The sequence below is a fragment of the Cinclus cinclus genome, chromosome 4 (assembly GCF_963662255.1).
Source record: "Cinclus cinclus chromosome 4, bCinCin1.1, whole genome shotgun sequence".
NCBI classification, from domain to species: Eukaryota; Metazoa; Chordata; class Aves; order Passeriformes; family Cinclidae; genus Cinclus; species Cinclus cinclus.
Window position 1 is genome coordinate 25306754 of NC_085049.1, and position 20084 is coordinate 25326837.

At 39.5% G+C, this 20084-nt stretch overlaps 1 protein-coding gene across 3 annotated transcripts in view; it reads left to right on the plus strand.

The window, feature by feature from the left end:
• ABCC9 (ATP binding cassette subfamily C member 9) overlaps positions 1–20084 on the plus strand; it is a 60508-nt gene that overhangs the window by 29051 nt on the left and 11373 nt on the right. For 2 of the 3 annotated variants that reach the window (XM_062490932.1, XM_062490933.1), the window contains exons 17-30: positions 2086–2124; positions 3949–4050; positions 5436–5520; positions 6007–6087; positions 7012–7149; positions 7637–7762; positions 8380–8476; positions 9389–9609; positions 10578–10726; positions 11500–11569; positions 12373–12530; positions 14587–14679; positions 17361–17463; positions 19711–19812. In XM_062490932.1, the coding sequence (XP_062346916.1) occupies positions 2086–2124; positions 3949–4050; positions 5436–5520; positions 6007–6087; positions 7012–7149; positions 7637–7762; positions 8380–8476; positions 9389–9609; positions 10578–10726; positions 11500–11569; positions 12373–12530; positions 14587–14679; positions 17361–17463; positions 19711–19812 (1564 nt within the window). The remainder of the gene's footprint in view (positions 1–2085; positions 2125–3948; positions 4051–5435; positions 5521–6006; positions 6088–7011; positions 7150–7636; positions 7763–8379; positions 8477–9388; positions 9610–10577; positions 10727–11499; positions 11570–12372; positions 12531–14586; positions 14680–17360; positions 17464–19710; positions 19813–20084) is intronic. The other variant, XM_062490934.1, reaches the window with a different exon arrangement.

Consider the following 20084-nt stretch of genomic DNA (forward strand, 5'->3'; position numbering starts at 1 on the left):
AATCTCATCAAGAGGTCTTTTTAACTTTTTCTTAAAATCTTGATTTCAACTGATTTTTTTTTTTTGTTGCTTGTTTTTTTCATCTTATATATTCAAAATCCTATAGAAATGATTAGTTTGGTCCTTCCTACCATTTCAGACTTGAACTTGAGACACCCCATTTTGGGTAATATGTGTGTTTTATAGTACAGCTAAAATCAGTATAAATAGCCAGATTTCAATAAATAAATGAACTAGAGGAAATAAATGCAAATCCCCTCAGGCAAATAAAAAAAATTCCCCTTTTTAGAAATCTCAGGAGCTTCAATTTCAGCCCACTCCCATGCTCTGCAATCACATCACTCTCTCAGATTCAGCAGGGTAATGAATAAAATCAAATACTTAATCCCCTTGCTTGTGAAGGCCTCAGTTCACTAAAGGTCTTCTCTGTGTTTATTCATGGGATTATTGGTGAATGTGGGTTCTCACAGAAATCTCATTCATAATTTGGAAGAATCAAAGTCAATTTGCCTAGCTAAGCTGGGAATGAAATTTCTAATCAAGGAAAAAGGGTTTAAGAAACTGAGCTCCTAAAATTAGTCCTTGCCCATTGAGAAACTCTGGCTATCATGGCAAGCATATTAAATCTGGCACAGATTGCAAGGAGTCTTGCAAGGCTTGTGCCCATTTTTTTTTAACTTATAATTCAGAGGGTGCTCCCAAACTTATACCTGAAAACATTTTCTCCTTCTCTACCACTGCAGTGCTCTCCTGCTCTCCTGACAAAAGTCTGGGGGTCTTGAATAGAGCAAATTTAGGGTTTCTTCTTGTCATTTGCCTTCACCTAATTTCCAGCCCCTATTCAATCTCTCCTTAGACTCCATCTTTTGCTTTCTTGTGACTTTTTTCCATTGTAGAGAAGACTGCTGAATGAGAGACCAAGTTTTAGTGAGGAGCTGTCTCTTTTGAGATAATTGTGTGGCTCTTTGACACTTCTGAAACTTATCCCCCTCTGATGCAGCACCTTCTGTGGCAATTGGTGTATGAAGAAAACCCAGACTGTGAATTTTCCAAGTCCTCAGAGGGCTGATGTGCAGCATAGAGAACAACATGTCTCAATTCTGGCATTTTGGGAAGACTCTTAATACATGAGTCTGGCATTAAAAGGACTCTGCTTGCTATTGGAATTTTTATGCCCTTTGTAGACTTGGATATCCTGCTAATGAGTGCAGCTGCATTTACTGGTATCCCAGCAGTCAAGCAGTCATTTCTGTCTCAGCACTGAAGTGTTTAATCTGGAGTGTTCATAGGTCTGAGAGAAGAGGATTTGTTGGTTCATGGCTTTTTTTTTAAAGTCAGGAAAATATTCTAGCATGAGTTTTCTACCCCCCTCCAATGCCTGTTTCTGTTTACCTGGTATAATCTTTTTAGGTTTTGCACTTTGCAGTGATGCATCACCATGCCTGGAGTGAGCATCATTGCTGGTCCAAAACTGCTTTCCCTGCCACTCCAGGCTCTTGGCTGCAAAATCATTCATGTCATTGCTGCCGTTTGAATGCTCTTCAGAATGTATTTCCTAAGGATATGATCCTTAAGAAGTGGAGGATGACAAGGAAAACCTACATGTTGTAGAACTGTGCACAGCTTTACGTGGCCTTAGTGCTGCAGAGATTAAAAATCTGTTCTGATCCTACAGTGTAGCTGCAAAGCTCATCTTTACTCCAGGGGAAATTTGTCATGAGTTACCAACTTCTGCAGGCCACTGGCAGAACTGCGTGGAGAAGCTAACTTACTGCTTGACAGGCAATATTAATATTTTAATTTTTAATAGGTTTTATGATACAATTTTAATTTTAATACATTTTCTAACAACATAATTTGCTTGTTTAGCTGCTATGCCTTGTACATATGAAACTGTCGCATTTTAAAAAGTGTTATGGTTTTGTTTAGGCCTTGTTTGTTTTCCCTTCAAGAACATAAAAACCCAAACTTATGTTGAGTTCTTAAAGTGTGTAATTAACTCCAGGTTCACTGTATGTAAAACTAGCTCAAAATGTTATTCTTTATATTTCCTGCTTACTAAATGTCATTTACCATAACTTACAGTGTAAATGAAACTGAACCTTCTTTTGAAGCATCCAGAAGGTATTATTTCTTTCCTAGTGTATCATAAAACACTCATTAATTTCCTCAGAATTTTCCCAAATCCTCATCTTTGTGCTTTTCAACCATCTCCATGTTTCCTTACCGTGTTGATAATTGTTTACTGTGGAATTAACTGATAGACTCTGCAAATCCAGTGGATTCCACACTTCTCCAGCCAGTGAACCACTACCTCTGTCTTGTCTGAAAGATGCTTAGCTCCCATCTGACCTCAGTGTGCTCCTTGTCATGCAAGACAGGATCTCTAGGTGTGAGACATCATTAGGTGTCTCTTCCCACGTGTTTTTAAGTTTTCTGCCCAGCACTGGGTTCCCTGTGGTGCCTAACCTGGGATGGGATGGAGCAGGGCACAGAGGGAGCCAGCTCAGCTCCAGCTGACACCAAGCAGGGACTCCACCCCTGGCTGTAGGTTTAAAAGAAGGACAAGCTCCACTAAAAGTATGTCATAAATGACAGAGGTAGTGGCACACAGAGCTGTGGTTGGGAGCCACACCATGGTTTGCTGCCTCATAATCTTGAGGACGTATTTCATACGAATGCATATGAACAGCTAAAACTCCTGGAAGTTTTGGGATATTGCTGGCAGCTTCTAACCAGCTGTTTCTCCTGCATTAGCACCCCCTCTCTCAGTAGTGAATCCTACATGCTTACAAATGAAGCTAAGTAATGTTTTGCTGGAAGCAATACCATCAAAGAAACTGAGAAGAAACCTCATTGTGGCCTTCCAGAGCTGGCAGGGAGCCTAAAGGAAAGATTGAGAGAGACTCTTGACAAGGGTCTGGAGTGACAGAACAGGGGGGAATGTCTTCACACTGACAGAGAGGAGATTAGAAAAAAAATTCTTTATTGTGTGTGTGTTGAGGCCCTGGCACAGAGTGCCCAGAGAAGCTGTGGCTGCCCCATCCCTGGAAGTGTCCAAGGCCAGGCTGGATGGGGCTCTGAGCAACCTGGGCTAGTGGAAGGTGCTCCTGCCCATGGCAGGGGCTGGAAGATGATGATCTTTATGGTCCCTTCCAACCCAAACCACTCCATAATTCTATGATAAGTGTTCAGATCCACAAGCTGGTACCAGTTCACACCTCCTTCCTCACATCACCTTGGACATCTCAGAAGAATGTCTGAAATTACATGACCATTTTGCTGCTGTGCCTTGGTGAAACAGCCATAACTAAAAAACATTCGTGCCCTTATTGACAAATGTCATTAGGCATTTAGACACATTTAAACTATGTCTAATAAATCCTTGAGAGGCTACAGTGATTCCTTCCCAATCTGTATTAAACTGCCCTCTTTTCCAATATCATTGAGGATCTAATAAACTGAAAGGAAAAAAAGTATTCACTGAGAAAAAAGTATTTTATATATGCGGCCATATAAAATAATCTCACACTTCAGAAAGCAGCAAGTCAAGTATGCCAATGCCATTTAAACAGTGCATTTTCATTTTGTGTTTTGATGTTAGAGAAAATAATGCCAAATAACTATTCCTGTGAGAATTTAATATTTCTTAGTATCATTTATAATTTGCCTTTGGATTTGAATTGCAATTACTAGATTGAGGTAGGTACCAGCCATATATAGTAGAATAAAATACAACCTAGAGTATAGATTTTGCCATGAGGGGAGAGAGTGGGTGCTGTTCTAACAAAAGCATCAAATTTAAAACTCTTCACTTAATTTTGCTTATGTGTTTCCCTGAATTTTTCTGAATGCTCATTCATGAAATTAACTTTTAAAAACCTGATTATCAGACATTTCATAATGTGAGGACTTTGTTTCTTACTAAAGCTCTGTGTCTGTCTGCAGTAGGAACAGGTACTCCGTGGCTTATGCAGCTCAGAAGCCGTGGCTGCTCAATGCCACCGTGGAGGAGAACATCATTTTTGGCAGTCCCTTTAATAAGCAGAGGTAAATATCCACGTCCTTGCAAAACCACCTGGCAACTACTTTTAAAGAAGATTTTTTGGTATCTTCTGGAGGAAGTTTGTAGATTCTAGAAAATACCAATCAGTGGTATTATAATCCTCCTGGGGTGGATTTAGCCAACCTGACTTTGCTCACCTCGGAGGAAGGTTTCCGGTTTAAGTTAGGCTGCTCCTGTAACCAGAGCACATGTCTAAGATATTTGTGAGAAATCCCACAGTGGCAGTGGCTCTCCATGGAATACAGCTGAAGCCATATGTGTCATCTCCAAGGTGAGATGAATCCCATCTTTGGAGACTACTTATGTATTTTTCTTTTGTTTAATAGAGCCCAAGATTGCCAGAGGACTCTGGAAACAGGGATTCTGGGCATGCTTCCATTGAGTTTATGTGCTAATCCTGCTGTGATCAAGTTACTGGAGCAGCCACTTTCCAAAAACAGTATTTATGAAGATGGGATGCCTTGAGGGAATGGCCTTAATTCTTCCTTTAGAAATACAGGAGAATGAAGTATGAAGCTGTGATGCACAGCTTCTATTGTGCTTACCCAGCACCTGCTTCTTCCATCCTTCTAAAAAGTCAATGAACAAATGTGGGAACTGGACTTAAGGAAAACAAACTGCTGATGTTTTCAAAGGCAACACACTGTCTGTTTTCAGTTATTGAAAAATTATTGTATTCAGTTATTTCAACTCCATTGAAAAAATGGAGTTATGACTCCATTCTGACTTCATAAAACCTAACCATGACCAAATGCCTTGAAATCCAGAAAAGCACCAAAATTTCAGGGACCAGATTCTTCAGCCACTGCATCCATCGGCTTGTTTCACTAGCTTCAAAGGGGCAAGGCTGAATTTCATCACTCAGATAAATAATCTGATCCCAGCTGCCCATCAGCAGATCGACTGCTACAGATGCAGAAATCTCACCAAAAAAAATTTCAAAATTTTGCAAGTGGTTTGCTGGTTCTGGTAAGCACTGTAAGGATCCTTTGTCCTGTAACATCACTCCAAAGAAAATGAAGAGGCACTTAAAGGAGGAAGAATAAAAACTCAGTGGAAAACAGCTTCAAACACTCTGGAGTCCAACAAAACAACTCCATGATAGGGAGGAATGTACTCAATAATTTACATAATTAAAAAGCAGTCTTGCCATTAAAGACTTCAAATAAAGATGTAATTTTTTACAATGCCTTCATTTAAAATTCTCCAGGATTAGTTCTCAGTAATAATTTTTTGCCCTATTTATTTTTACAATTATCCAGCCATCACAGAGCAATAAAAACTTTGTGGTGGCATCTACCTGGAGGTTTTTGTGTTAGCAGAGTGAGTGACTGAGTAAACAATTGCAATGACCACATTGTTTTTCCAGGTACAAGGCTGTTACAGATGCCTGTTCTCTGCAGCCTGATATTGACTTACTGCCATTTGGTGACCAGACAGAAATTGGAGAAAGGGTAAATAATGTGAATGCTTTAATCTCTGCTAGGCATTTGTATTAAGAAGACACTCCCTGACGTCACTCAGACAGTTCTAGTCTGTACAGGGTTGTCAGAATGGTTAATAGTTGTAATTCACCAATGTTTACTACAAAAAAAAAAAAAAAGTTGAACTATCTTCTGCTTCATCAGCTATTTCTCAAATAGGACTTAACCAAGGTCTCCCATTTTTGCTTGCAGAATTTGATGCTACTGTTGGTTATACTTTTCAATCTAAAAAGTGTACTGTGCTCAGAGCAGCTTTTCATAATTTACACTTACCATGAATAATAACTTTTCTTCTGATATTATATAAGGACTGTGCTTATTTATCAACAGAACTAGCATTTTAATGAAGTTTTTTTATTTCTAATGGAACTCTGTAATTGTAAGAAATGACATTCCCAAAGGTCTATCATAATGTTTGTTCAAAGATGCCTATTTCTGATCCATTTGAATTATTAGGGGATTAATTTAAGTGGAGGCCAACGACAGAGAATCTGTGTAGCTCGAGCACTCTACCAGAACACCAACATTGTCTTTTTGGTAAGATTTTTCTTTTTCACATGGAGCGTGCAAAATTAGTGATAAAACTGTAATTTTATATATTTAGTTTATATTAAGAAGACCTATGGGGACTTGTATTCAACTCCAAAATCAAGTTATAGAAATAGGAAATATGCATCCATCCATCAGAGGCAGCATCGAAACATCCTGGGAGACTGATGAAGGTGGGAATTCCTGCACTGATTAAGTTCCACTGGAAGAGTGGAACAGATTGTCTTAACTTTTCCTTGCTCTCAGTGTTGACCTACTATCAGCACAGTCCCACAGAAATCAGCATGATTTCTGATAAGGAGCCATAATGAACGGTCTTAGGGCTCAGTACTCTCCTGCAGAGTGCTGTCGAGTTGGACAGCCTTTCCCTTCTCTGTTATTACTTTCAAGGAATATTAGGAATTTCAGGAGGTTCATGAAGGGGCTGTTTGAGCCTCTTCAAAATTAAGTAGGGACTTCTTGAAGAAAAAGCCTTTGCATATTGATATCCTTATCTGAATGTTGCCTTATTTCCAGCCACACTCACTCCAAGTGAAGACCAAGCATGTTTGTAGTTTCGTTTGGAGGAATGAGAAGAGCTGCTAACTCTGCTTTAGGTTTCCTGTTTGGCTTTGGATCCTGGCAATTTTAAATTTGGATGGGAAATTTCAGTTCTGCTGTTCCTGCACTCTGTCAGTGAGGCACCAGCATTACACACAGCCAGACACAAAAAATGAAACTGAGTCCATTGCTGTGAACTGAAGAGCAGTGCATTCCAGCTCACTAGAGTGCAGCCCTCTGACTTGATCCTAGTCACTAGAGAGGGATGAAACATCAGTAAAGACAGATGCTTTCTATTTCAAAAATACTATTTTAGGAATAAACTTCAGTTTATATCCTGTTGTAATATTTTTCAATTTGATGCATTTGCAGGATGACCCATTCTCTGCACTGGACATTCACTTAAGTGATCACTTAATGCAGGAAGGGATTTTGAAATTTCTGCAAGAAGACAAGAGGACTCTTGTTCTGGTGACACATAAATTACAGTATCTGCCACATGCTGACTGGGTAAGGGAAGAGTTACTGGGGGAAAATTTGCTATGGATGACTGTACACTTAAAGTTAACACCATAACATTTAATGGGATTATTACTTCTCTCTACAAGAGACTCCCTCCTTAATTCTGTATGTCCCATGGCTAAATTGTCACTTTCACTAATACAGTTTTTATGGTGGAAGAACTATTTTATTTTTATATTATTTAAGTAGATTTTTTTTTTGTTCATTGAAAGGCCTAGAGAATTTTGATTTAACTGCAATTATGTCTATCCGTTCTTTTCAATGCTTTTTATATGTTCATGCAAACATGACTTAAATAAGTTTCAGTTTATGATCTGTGCCAGCAAACTTAAGAAGTTATTAATAAAGTGTTGAATAAAAGGAAGACAGAAATTTTCATAATGGTATTGTCACTAATGGTGAGAAATATCTTGTAGGATCCAGATCAGTGATTATGGTATCTCTGTTGTTAAGTGCTAGCTGCTTTCTCCCCTAGATCATAGCAATGAAGGATGGAATGGTGCTTAGAGAAGGGACACTAAAGGATATCCAAAACAAGGATGTTGAGCTATATGAACACTGGAAAACCCTGATGAATCGCCAAGATCAAGAATTGGAAAAGGTAAATAGGAGCATTTGGGCAAGGATGACTTTTCTGCAAAGAAATATTTGTCATTCAATTTCAAAAAAACCCAAATCATGTCTGAAGCAACTTTTCAACTTGACTTTAGGGCAAAACAATATGACCTGGAAGGAATTTTAGGGGCTGGAATAGATTTTCCAGTAAGAGTGTGGTATATTTATCATGGATGGTTCATAAGGACATCTTAGCCAAGAAACCCTTAGAAATGTGGTGCACAACTGATCCTTTGGTGGGGCAAGGGTTGGACCCAAAAACTTCCTATGCTATCTCTTATCATTTTATTCTGTTACTGCCATGAACATTTAGGATTCTCTAAAGACTATTTTTGAAGTTTTTACCATTCCAGAAGAGAAGGAATGAAAAAATGGCAGAGAGAGGGTAAGAAGTGGACAAAGCTGAATTATTTGAAATTTAAATTGATAAATACTGTGTTTTTCCATTCTGTGATTTAAATGATCCATATAAAGTCTTTCTGAGATTATTGCAGGTACTACTACAATTGATGAACAGCTAAGCCCTCAAATTAAGAAAAGATCTCTCAAATTTATAAAACCTATTATTAACTAATAATAATAATAATAACCTAATCATTTCAGGATATGGAAGCTGACCAGACAACTCTTGAGAGAAAGACCCTTCGAAGGGCCATGTACCCCAGAGAATCCAAGTCACAACTGGAAGATGAAGATGAAGGTTTGTTTTACAATTTCACTTTATTTAATACCATTTTTCATTGCCTTTCCACTTTTATAGCTGATAGTTCTTAGCAGCAAAGTGTGACTCTATTGGTGACACTTGGTAATAATAGTGGAATGTCCAATATTTTGACCTGTTTACAATAAGACTTGTTTAGGGATTTTCCATATATTTCCCTAAACATCACGGAGAGATGGGTGTGTCAAAACAAATTAATTTCTTTGCTAACTCACAGTGCCTGGAGTTATTGAGGGATTAGATGGAAGTACAACAACAGAAAAAAATTGTACAGAAAAAAAAAATAAGGTAGCTGTCAAGAGCACATCAACATTTCCCTTCCTTAAGTTCAACCTGCAGGGCTGCGAGATATATATTCTTATAATCTGGCATTAAAAAATTAGATTTCATGTTTATGCACCTCTCAAATATGCATTTTCCATAGCAGAACTCATCTACCATTTGTGTTTCAATAGAATGTGATCAATTATCATTTTAGTACTCCTGAATGAAGGGAAAATTGAACTTTTTCATGCAAACAGATGATGAAGAGCCTGGATGGATAGGTCTGAAGGGCTTTCTAAAATCTTCCAGATTGCTCTGCTGACTGTATAATAAAAGCTGATGAACAGGTTGGGAAAGGCCTGGTCTCTGGTCTTAATAATAAGTAGTGAACACTTGGTTTATAAAAAATTTTCTTGACAAGATTGGCAAACTACAGAATTGCTTAAAGGCACAGGGGAACTCTTATGAAAATAAGTGTGAAGTGTTTGCTGTTCTTAAATGACAATTTGAATTTTGACTTTAAAATTTAAATTCAAATCAGAAGAAAAAAGGAGCCAACAAATCTGGTAAAATAAGATATAGTTTTTATTGAATCCAAGCTAACTTGATCAAATGTCTGAGTCACAGAGGAGGAAGAGGAAGATGATGAAGATGATAACATGTCAACTGTCTTGAGGCTCAGGACAAAGATGCCATGGAAAACCTGCTGGAGATACCTAACCTCGGGAGGATTTTTCTTGCTCTTTCTGATGATTTTCTCCAAGCTGTTGAAACACTCAGTTATTGTGGCCATAGATTACTGGCTTGCTACATGGACATCCATAGACAATGCAAATGAAGCCAGGAATGTTGATGAGGATAAGAGCACAGAGAAGGTGAGCACAGATAATCTTGGAGACTGACAAGGAAAAAAATGAAAGAAAACATGTTCTAAGGTAATTATTTGCTGTTCATCTAGAAGCAGCTGGACTGAAATGACAGGTAGATTATTATACATGATGGACTGATTCTTAATAGTAAAAGAAAGCACTTCAAATTTTATCAATCTTTTTGACCATTCAAAACTGAAACAGAAGCATATTTGAGGTTAGAAAAATAATTGGCCTTTCAAAGTAAGGAGCCTTACACTAAACATTTTCATTAGGCTTTTACAACTGGTCTTCTAAGTCAATGACCCCACTTTCATAAGTACTGACTGTCAAGTAGTGTCCTGCCGGCAAAAAAAATTGAAGTTGTCAATTGTACCACTTAAGTACAGTCTGCTTATAGCTGTAAATTTGACTCAAGTACAATATCTCAATGGAATCCACAATCCACTTGCTAGACTTTCAAGATTTAAGAAGGCTTAAATGTGCTATAACCCTGGCAGATCCCAGGATTTGCTCTGGGAATTCATGATGTTTGGACTTAAAAAACTGGAACTTTCCAACATCTCTTATATGCTTTAATTCTTGAGAGGTTCTACTCTATTTCCCTAAGTTTCTTGGCTAACAATCCTTTTTATTTGTCCACATAATCAGTCTTCACAGTTCTAAGAGCTACTATTTCAAAGTCTTGAGGGGTAGAATAGAGTAAGGGATCTTAGAACTGCCAGAACTTCTAATTACATGGACTTAATGAATTGTAGTTCCATCACTGCAGTTCCATCACTGCAGTTCCATCATAGTTGTTTTATTTCCCAAAGCTAATATATAATTATGTAATACAAGAGATATGATATAGTAGCTGATGGGCAACAGGTATTTTGGGATCTTCCTGGAAGAAAGGAAAAATAGGTTGTTTGTTTCTAGGATTGATGTATTTATTATTCCATTAGACTTATCATGTAGCTGTCTTCAGCATCCTCTCCGGAGCTGGGATTGTGCTTTGCCTCATCACATCCCTGACTGTTGAATGGATGGGTCTCACAGCAGCCAAGAACCTACACCACAATCTCCTCAACAAGATCATCCTTGGTCCAATCAGGTACAGTAAAAATGATGTCCCTGAAAAGCTACATGGTCAAAACTTGTCCTCTTTGTAACTGCAAGGGTACTCCTAGGAAAATACTCTTGTATTGGACCTGCTTCCTTCAAGACCTCTAAAAGGGAAAATAATTAGTGAGATAATCATGGGGGGAAAAGATTCCATGAGAGAACATGTGAAATTTTGCCCGTTTTTTATCTGGCTGAAATGTTTCAGAAAGCTGGCACCCCTTCAGGGCTGGGGGATACAGGACAGCTCCGAGGGCAGTTCAGGCTCCAGGGGCACCCAGGTCTAGCTCTGAGCAATGGCCATGGTGTCAAACCATGTGGACACCAAGGCTTCTTCTGTGCACAATACCCAGGGTCTCACAAGCAGCAGGATGGCCAAAGTGATGCCTGAATAACAAATAAATTTATCACGGTGCTTCCATGAAACATCTGGGGTGGGTGCCCATTAGAAGGAGGCTGAGCAGCAGCCAGGAACAGGCTGTGATGTTTGGAAGGGATCTTAAATCCTGATGGAGCAAGATGAAAAGATCAGGACACAAGACAGCAGGTTTTTGGAAGAGGAGACAAAATTTTTTTCAGGAGAAAGTGCCAAAAGAACCATTTAGAAAGTCAGGATGCAGATAAGATTATCTGGTATGTTATTCATAATTATTGCTTGGTTTTAGACAATGGCTGTACACAGCTCTGTGTTCTGTCTGGTTGCAGCTGTAATCCAGAACTGGAATTCCTCTGCAGGTTACTTTTTGCTTTTAATTTGTCCAACAGGTTCTTTGACATGACTCCACTGGGGCTAATTCTAAATCGCTTCTCTGCTGATACAAATATCATTGATCAGGTAGATATATCAACATATTCTGTTTTATTATCCTGACTTTGAAATTTTTCATGTCATTTCTGAATAAGACGTTGTATTAAAATATTCAGTAGAGAAAGGCATAGCAAAACTAGCCTTAGGGACATCAAAGTAAAAAATACACACATTTGTAGTAATGAGAGAAGGTAACTATTAAAATAAGCATAGCAGGAGGTGGTGGCTCTTAATTTCTTCATATGCAGACTGGTTGATTCTGTTGGAAGATCTGGATTAAGTAATATCAGATCTTGGGCTCAAAACAGGAAACATAGTAGAAAATAAAAACTTGGAATATATGGGAGTAGGTGTGACAAATAAATGTTCCACCGTGGCTGGCAGTACATGTGGTGTTAGAGCATTCAGGGAGAGGAAGAGCTTTCACTGTGGCTGTGCATTAAAATTTCTGGATGAACAATAATCCTGAATATAAGGCTGATGGGAACATGGAATAAAAATCATGAGACTCTGAAGCACAATATTCTATTTCTCTAAATGTCTGGGATATCAAGAACAATTTTCTTTCTTGCCTGATATATAAACGAGGTGGAAATGGCTCCTATTTCCCCATCTTTAAAACTCTGACCTTTAGAAAACAAAAACCTACTGACTCATTTTTTTAACCCCTTCATATTTGGCTATAAGACCCACAGAAACAGGAAGACTCCTGATATTAGGAGAATATCAATGAGTACATAGTGGTATTATTCCACTTTTCCTATAGGAAAAGGTTTGTAGTGGTGCTACCAGGGATTTTTTCCTCATGGATGTTTTTGATTTCCCTCTAGCACATCCCTCCCACGCTGGAGTCTCTGACCAGATCCACCTTGCTCTGCTTGTCAGCCATTGGGATGATCTCCTACGCCACTCCATGGTTCCTTGTGGCCCTTGTGCCCCTGGGCATAGCATTTTATTTCATCCAGAAATACTTCAGGGTTGCTTCCAAGTATGTATTAAAGAACCTGAAAGTTTCTTCTGTGAAATATTGTACATAAAAACTGTGGTGGAATGTGAGGAGTCAAAAAAGGGGGAAATGGCCATGGCATCCTACTTTTGATCCTGAGGCATGAATTTGAGACATGCACTGGGATATTTCCAACTGACCCGGCTATAAATGGGGTATTTGGGGAAGTAAGACCAACTGAATCCTTTTTTTTTTGTCTCCAGAGTCAGATTAATATGAAGTTTGTTAATCAGCTGAGCTTTCATCTGGTCAAAAATCCTCATTGACATTTGAGGGTTAGTAGAGAACAGAAATTAACTCCCTGGATTAACATAAATCATGGCTTTTCCTTCATATTGGGGAAAAAAGTGCCACAGGAAGTAATTTCCACTGTACAGCTTTTCATATTCAGGGTGGTTTGACTGGGTGTAAAGTGTACAGTTTTTTTAGCAAAAAGAGAGTCATACTTCTGGTGCTAAATTAATTCTATAATCTCGTAAAACATCTTCAGCAAGCTATTTGAAGTTTTTTTTCTTTAATTCAATTCATTAGTCCTTTGTTATTAGCCAGAATATTCCAAGAGGACTTATTTATAAGAAAACTCTGTAATCAGAATTCACAAACCAGAAATGCTTAAATCTGAAATAATTTGCTTGACTTCTCTTAGATTTTTCAGAAACCTTGTTCTTGCCCCACCAAACCTCCAAACTGAAGCTGTGTGTGGCACTACACCAGATCTCAAGGTGGCTGACAAATCAGGAGACCTGGTTTTCACTCTCAAATTATTCTGTTAAATTAAACTATTATAAATCACTTGAGATGTGATTTGTGCTCTTTTGATGGACAATAGAAATTAAAACATCCAATTTCTTTCCCTAAAAATTAGTCTTGGGAAATGTAGGCTGAAGGAACAGCTTCAGCCAGTATTTGTAACTCACTTGCATGCAGTCCTTTGCAGGCATATAAGCCTCACTAATTTTTAGAAATGCAAATATTTACAGTATTTCTTGCAGCACTTTGACTATTTGTTGTATTTTCCATTACATCTTTCAAAAACTTCTGTGTACTTTCCATCATAAATTTGAAAGATATTTATCATCAAAACATCAGCAGCAAATTCAGTTCTGTGCACTGCAACATTCACCAACATCCAGCAGTTGTTTCTCCTAGCCTATCTAATGCAGTGTGCAAAATTAGTAGGATTTTGACAGCAAGTTTTAATTTCTAATGATCTGGACTTCTTCTGTTTGTACAACTGGCTGCTATGCCAATGGTAGAATGTTACAGAAAGATGTAATTTTTTTCCCTGTTGTTTGGAAAATGTTCCGCTTTTAAAAGACTGGAACTTTTTGGATTCAAATATTGTTGCTCCATGCAGGTCTTGGAAGTGCCACTACTAAGTAATTAGGGAAATTTAACACTCATATTATTTCACTGTCAGTGCTGTCTCTGCTACAGCCAATGTTAACAGCACAAAGGGAAGATCTGCTATTTTACTTTCTGCATGTTGTTGTACTTCCAGATATGGAAAACAAGGCCAGGTTTGCATGGAAATATAGCTTTTTTTGTTAGGCCAGCTGTTATGATAAAATATATAAACTTCCTGATACACAGACCCTATTATATATTACCTAAGAGAAACAAATAACATGCTGTAGCATTTGAAATCAATGGTTTTGAATTTAAGTTAATTTTATTAATATATCATAATAATGAGAATAAAAGGTAATTAGCATCTGTCTAAAATGGATAGCAGGTTTTTATCTAGGAGAGACAGGAAAATGTCTGTGCCCTGGGGGGCAATTAGAAGCTTAAAGTGACCGAAAGTCAATGGAGAGGGCAGCAGGGAGATCATTCAAAGGCTCCTGTGGCAAAAAAAAAAAGAACGTTATATTCCCATGCCAGTGTCTTTCTGTACTATAGAAATATTATTTTGTATGATCCTGGAAAGAATACGTGCAATACATAAAATGTCTGCTCTTGTCTGCTGTGCAGCAACATTTCTACAGACAGAAATGTTTACACTGTAATGGGCATCTATTGTTTTTTGTACTCCCAGGGACCTCCAGGAACTTGATGACAGCACCCAGCTCCCTCTGCTATGCCACTTCTCTGAGACAGCTGAAGGCCTTACCACCATCAGAGCATTTGGGTAAAATTTGTAAAACAAATTATTAGAGGGAGGCTTGAGGGTCAGGCTGGCCTGTTCAGCTTCCTTGGAGCATTTATGAGGACAAAGTGTTGAATTTGAAGAACTTTATTAAGCTATTTTGAAAAAAGAGAATAGATTTTCTTTTCCTGTTGCTTTGCCATGACTCTTAAAGATTTTACATATTTTCAGTAACACATATATTGATGTTCCACTGAATTAAAGACAATTACATTTTTAGGATATGATATTTAAACTTCTAATGAGTCTGTTTTAACCATGCCTTTAACCTGGACAGCAGGGAGCTCTGCTTTGCCATGTAGGCAGAGAAGAGGCACTACCCCTTCAAACACCCTGCTATATCTAAGTGTCCCTGAATCAGTTCTATGTTTGACCCACTTCCCAAGCAGGGAGACATTATTATGGTACTCTCTAACTGAAAGGCAGTGTGCAACTTGAGACACTTTCCAAGAAAACTGCAGCAGAACAGAACTTGATCTTAATATTGTAAAACCTCCCTTTGTCAATCAAAACTGGAAAATAAATTCTGTAAGATCCAGAGAGTTTTGCCAGCTTTCCATGCTTATATTTTCTCTCTATTACATGAAATACAGGTCAAATGCTCCTATGTTCACTCCATTATGGTTGTGACTCTGTCAAAGTGCCAGCTTGAGGTTTTTTCCCAGTAAGTGCACCTTGCACTCATTCTGCACTATGTAGAATTCCAAACCAGAGCAGATCCCACTGCAGTGTCATTTCCACACCTATTTGACTAGCTTAAGGCTGTTTCCTCACCTCAAGCTAAGCTTTAGGACCTCAGCTATTAGCAGGGTGTTGCGGTAATGCCTGTGGAAGAACAAGCAAAAGCGCTGTGTTGAAGAGGTGTGAGCCTGTGGTCAACAGGAAATGCTTTAATTAGTTTTATCCACAGAATGATATATTGAAACAGGAAGTCATCATTAGGGTCTGATGCTGATGTATGCTGAGTACTTCTCAAGAGGTTCAGAGTGGCTTTTCATCACCTGAGGAATGTTATGAACTCAGGTTATAACCTGAGTTATCTCCTGAGGGTATAACCTGAGGTTATCTGGTGAGGAAGATGAAGGAGCTTAGCACTTTCTGAGTGGTTCACTCTTTTTTGCATCACAAAAAGGCAATGTGGGCTTGGATGGCAGAGGGCAAAATGCAACCCAAGGGCACCACAGCAATTGAGTTTTTCAGGATTTCTGGTGCCAATCGAAGCCACCTTGTTTCCCTGCCTGTGCTCCACTGCCCACCAAACCTGAAGTCTCCTGCATTTATTGTCTGCAAGCTTGCATTTACTGGTGGTCCTGTTAGTCATTCTCTGCAGTTTGGGTTCAGCATGTTCCAGGATAAAATTGAGCAGCTCCTCACATAACTTACCACAAAGCAGCACAGTTGGATCAGAGAGCAATCTCAGTGACCTTTGCTGTTCGTCCTCTGACAGGATAAAAGTCTGAAAGTGCCCAGAAGATGAGCTGAACATGGACGAAAACACAGATTGAGCATGTCAGATTTTCCATTAGGAGAGGAGGAGTTTTGCTGCCAGGAAAGCATCCTTGTTCCTCCCCACTTCATTACTATTACCAGTTGTTCTGGGGAGGTTTCTTGCCATGTTTAAAAGCTGTGCAGAGGGAAATAAAATATCAGCAGGATATAGTGGGGGGGGGAGGGGGGGAAGGAAGCTTCTGGAAGAACAGGCATTAGAGGTGTTCACAGCAGGACCCTGAGACTTTGAAATGGAAGATAAAACACACACTGAGCTGCTGACTGAAGTTCAGCTAGTTTAATCAAGTGAGGTATTCACCAGACAATAGAATATGGAGCAACAAAATGGTTTCTACCTGACTGTGCAAGGCACCATGAATTTAATACATTTGCACCAGTAGAGACTTCCCACTTCCCTCTCCTCCCAAAGTGTACCTTGGCAATTCAGCACTCTGGCATCCTTGCATTGGTTTCTAAATGTGATGGGCATTGTGTGGGGGAGAGAGGAACAAGTGGCAGTGGAGGTAGCACCACTCATTTCTCTAATTTAGAGGTGATCTATAGCTCTCCCTGATTCTAGTTTCCCAGTTGTTTAGGCAAAGTGTGACTGGCTGAGAAAACAGCTGAGCTGAGTAGCTGAAAGGTTTGATTTGCAGATCATTCTACATCCATATTAGTTGAAACCTTAGGGATGTCACCCTCTTTGAAGAGCCCTGCTGGCCAGGTAACTTCTGAAATCAGATTTGTCAGGTGAGCCCTCTGCTCTTGCTAGTAGCTTGCGAGGAGGAGCTGAGGGGTCACAGCAGTACTCACCTGTGGCAGGAGTGGACTACAATCCACAGCTATAAAGAATGGATCAGCTCCAGGAAAAAGAAAACTGTCTCAGCACCCTGGCATTGCAATCTCTTTGCGGGGACAGTGTCTGGTCCAAACCCTAGTCCAACAGAATTACTTGTCGAACAAATCCCTCTCCACTCCACGTGTCACTCTGGATATGGGGAGCTGTGGCAGCAGATACATGTTCTTAGGGAGGAGCTTTTAACCCAAACTTTGGCAAAAACAGAAGGACAAAAAGTTTTGGGCTGGGGATAGGGAAGACAGAGCAGACTTAATGCTTCACCCTTTTATATGTGAGTGTGTAATATGTTGTAATGTAAGAAATTTGGTCTCGGCAGGCATGAAGCCAGATTTAAACAACGTATGCTGGAGCTGACGGACACGAACAACATTGCCTACTTATTTCTGTCAGCTGCCAACAGATGGCTGGAGGTCAGGACGGTACGTTCAGTTTTGTTCCAGCTACGGTTTTGAAACCTTGGAAGCAAACAGAGACTTTGTCTGATGCAGAGAAGATAATAATGAGTATTAATCTTGCGAGGAGATTATACACAGAGTTCCTTAAAATAGATCAAGATTGTTATGTTAAACCCAGAGGGTTTTTTCAGCTTTCTTGGCCAGAAGTAAGAAAATACAAGTCTGCCTCATCTTCTGGTGCTGTGCTGTCTAGTGTCTGAAGGGAGTGCAAGAGCAAACATTTACATAACTTCAAACAAGACTTTCTCTACTACTGTGCAGCATCCACAGACCTGCCACAGCAGGAACTGCTTTCAAGGCAGAATGTGGCTTTTCAGTGGCATTGTGAACTGTGCCATCCTTCTTCCAGGGTTGTTTTAGCCACACTAATCTTCCAGGTCTCGAAGTATCTCTCCAGTAGCAGGTTTAATCCCACAGCTGTAAAATAAACCCTTGCAGGGCCATACTATTTGTAGGTTTTTTATTGTTTGATATCAGAAAAGATAGCAGAACTAGACTCCAGAAAGAAAATGGTAGCAGGGCACAAGGCAGCCACTGACAGTGACATAGTCTCCTAGGTTTTGTGGGAACTCTATGAGGGATTTTCCTGATCTGCGAGGCAAGAAGAGGCAAGCAAAGTAACTGTGATTCCTTTATTCATCTGAAACATAAAGAGCAGTGAATAAACAGAGCAGTGGCCTGATTCTGATGTTCATAAATAGCAACAGGCATGATTAATCCTCACATCAAAGGCTGTATACTCACCTTCTTTTCCTGTTGGAGCCACAAAGTTATTTTCAATTTTTTATGATGGCAATGCTTTCCCTTGTGCTTGAAGCTTTCAGCTTCTTACAGCATCCAAGATCAGCTGAAATTGCTTCCAAATCTAAGACAGATGAATAACGGAGCAACAGCCAATCCTGGAATAAGCCTGTTCATATCTCATAGTCTTAGACTTGCTTACATGCTGAATAAATTTGGTCCAAGAATACAACTCACCTCATCAGAGCATTAGAAACAATGTGGTCTTGCCAAGGAATAGTTCATCTAGCTCTGCCTAATGGCACAATGGCACTGAGATCACCAAAAAGTTTGTGGGATTTAATAGCAGCTGTTAAGTCCTGTCCTAGATGATTATGGAAACTCAAGACCATTATGCTCCATAGCTGTGAGTCACAGAATCCTAGAATCGTGGAGTGGTTTGGGTTGGGAGGGACCTTAAAGCCCATCCAGTTGCAACCCCTGCCATGGGCAGGCACACCTTCCACTATCCCAGGTTGCTCAGAGCCCCATCCAGCCTGACCTTCCAGAGATGAGGAAGCCACAGCTTCTCTGCGCAAGCTGTACCAGGGCCTCACCACCCTCACAGGGAAGAATTTCTCCCTCACAGCCAATATAACACCCCCCTCTGTCAGTTTGAATCCATTTTCCCCTAAAATTTGAGTCTATATTCTGCTCATCAACACATTTTTCAGACAGATGGACTAGGCAGCCCTCATTTCAAATCTCAGAAAGAAAGATTCCTGACAGGGTATTATCAGACAGGAGGAGCAAAATGAATGGAAAATGTGATCCGAAGTAAATGTAATGCAAGCATAAGTGGGACAGTGGGAATACCAACTATATTCCATTAATCAACACCTTGATTCCATGAAATGACATGTGGCATATACTTCAAACCTGAAGTAAACATCAAGAAAATGGGTTCCAGCTCCTGCAAAGCTTCTGCTTATAAAACATGTGCATGACCTGTATAAATTCTACCAAAAACCTTCCTAGACTTTGTGAAGTCTATGAGACTTCCTTTTTTGAGAAGGCAAATCTATACTTGAGAAGACCTGGAGGAGAGTGGAGAGAGTGGAATTGTTTTGTTTTAGTGGTGGGAATTAGAGGTGTCACTGTTGCATCCTTCTCATTATTATTTTTTTAATGTGCTTATTAGATTCTTTGATCTCTGCTCTTTTTGGGGTGGCCACCATGGGATGCCCTAGCCCAAATGAATTTGCAGCAATTACTGGCTTGTTTCACTGGTGTTCAGCAAATTGCTTTAAGTATTTCAGGTTGGGCATCACAACTGTGACCTCTTCCAGGGGAAAAAGCCAAATCAAAATTAAGGGCTAGGTGTCATTATATAAATTATCCTTGGTAAAGTGGAACTGCTCCACAGGTAAAGAAATGTTCTGGTTGCTGCATTTTTGTTTTTCTTTTTTGTCCCCCTGTCTCTCATTCCAGGATTATCTGGGTGCTTGTATTGTCCTGACTGCTGCTGTCACTTCCATCACTGAAGGGCCCCACTCAGGGTTCGTGGGGCTGGGTCTCCTGTACGCTCTGACGGTACGTGCCAAGGCCAAGTGTAAGAACTTCCAGATCAACACATTAATTTTATAATATTTTTATGTGTGCATGGTCATCTCCCAGCTTTCTTAATCTTGAAAAAAAAAAAAAGAATCATGCAAATAATGGACTCTAGCCAAAGTTGAGAGAGTTCAGGGCAACTTGGACTTGCTTCAGGTTTTATGAGCCAATTAAAAAAACACAACCATTCCCAGGCCCTGCGTGCTCCCAAGCAGAGCAGGAAAATTAAAAATGCGTAAGAGGACCTGCTG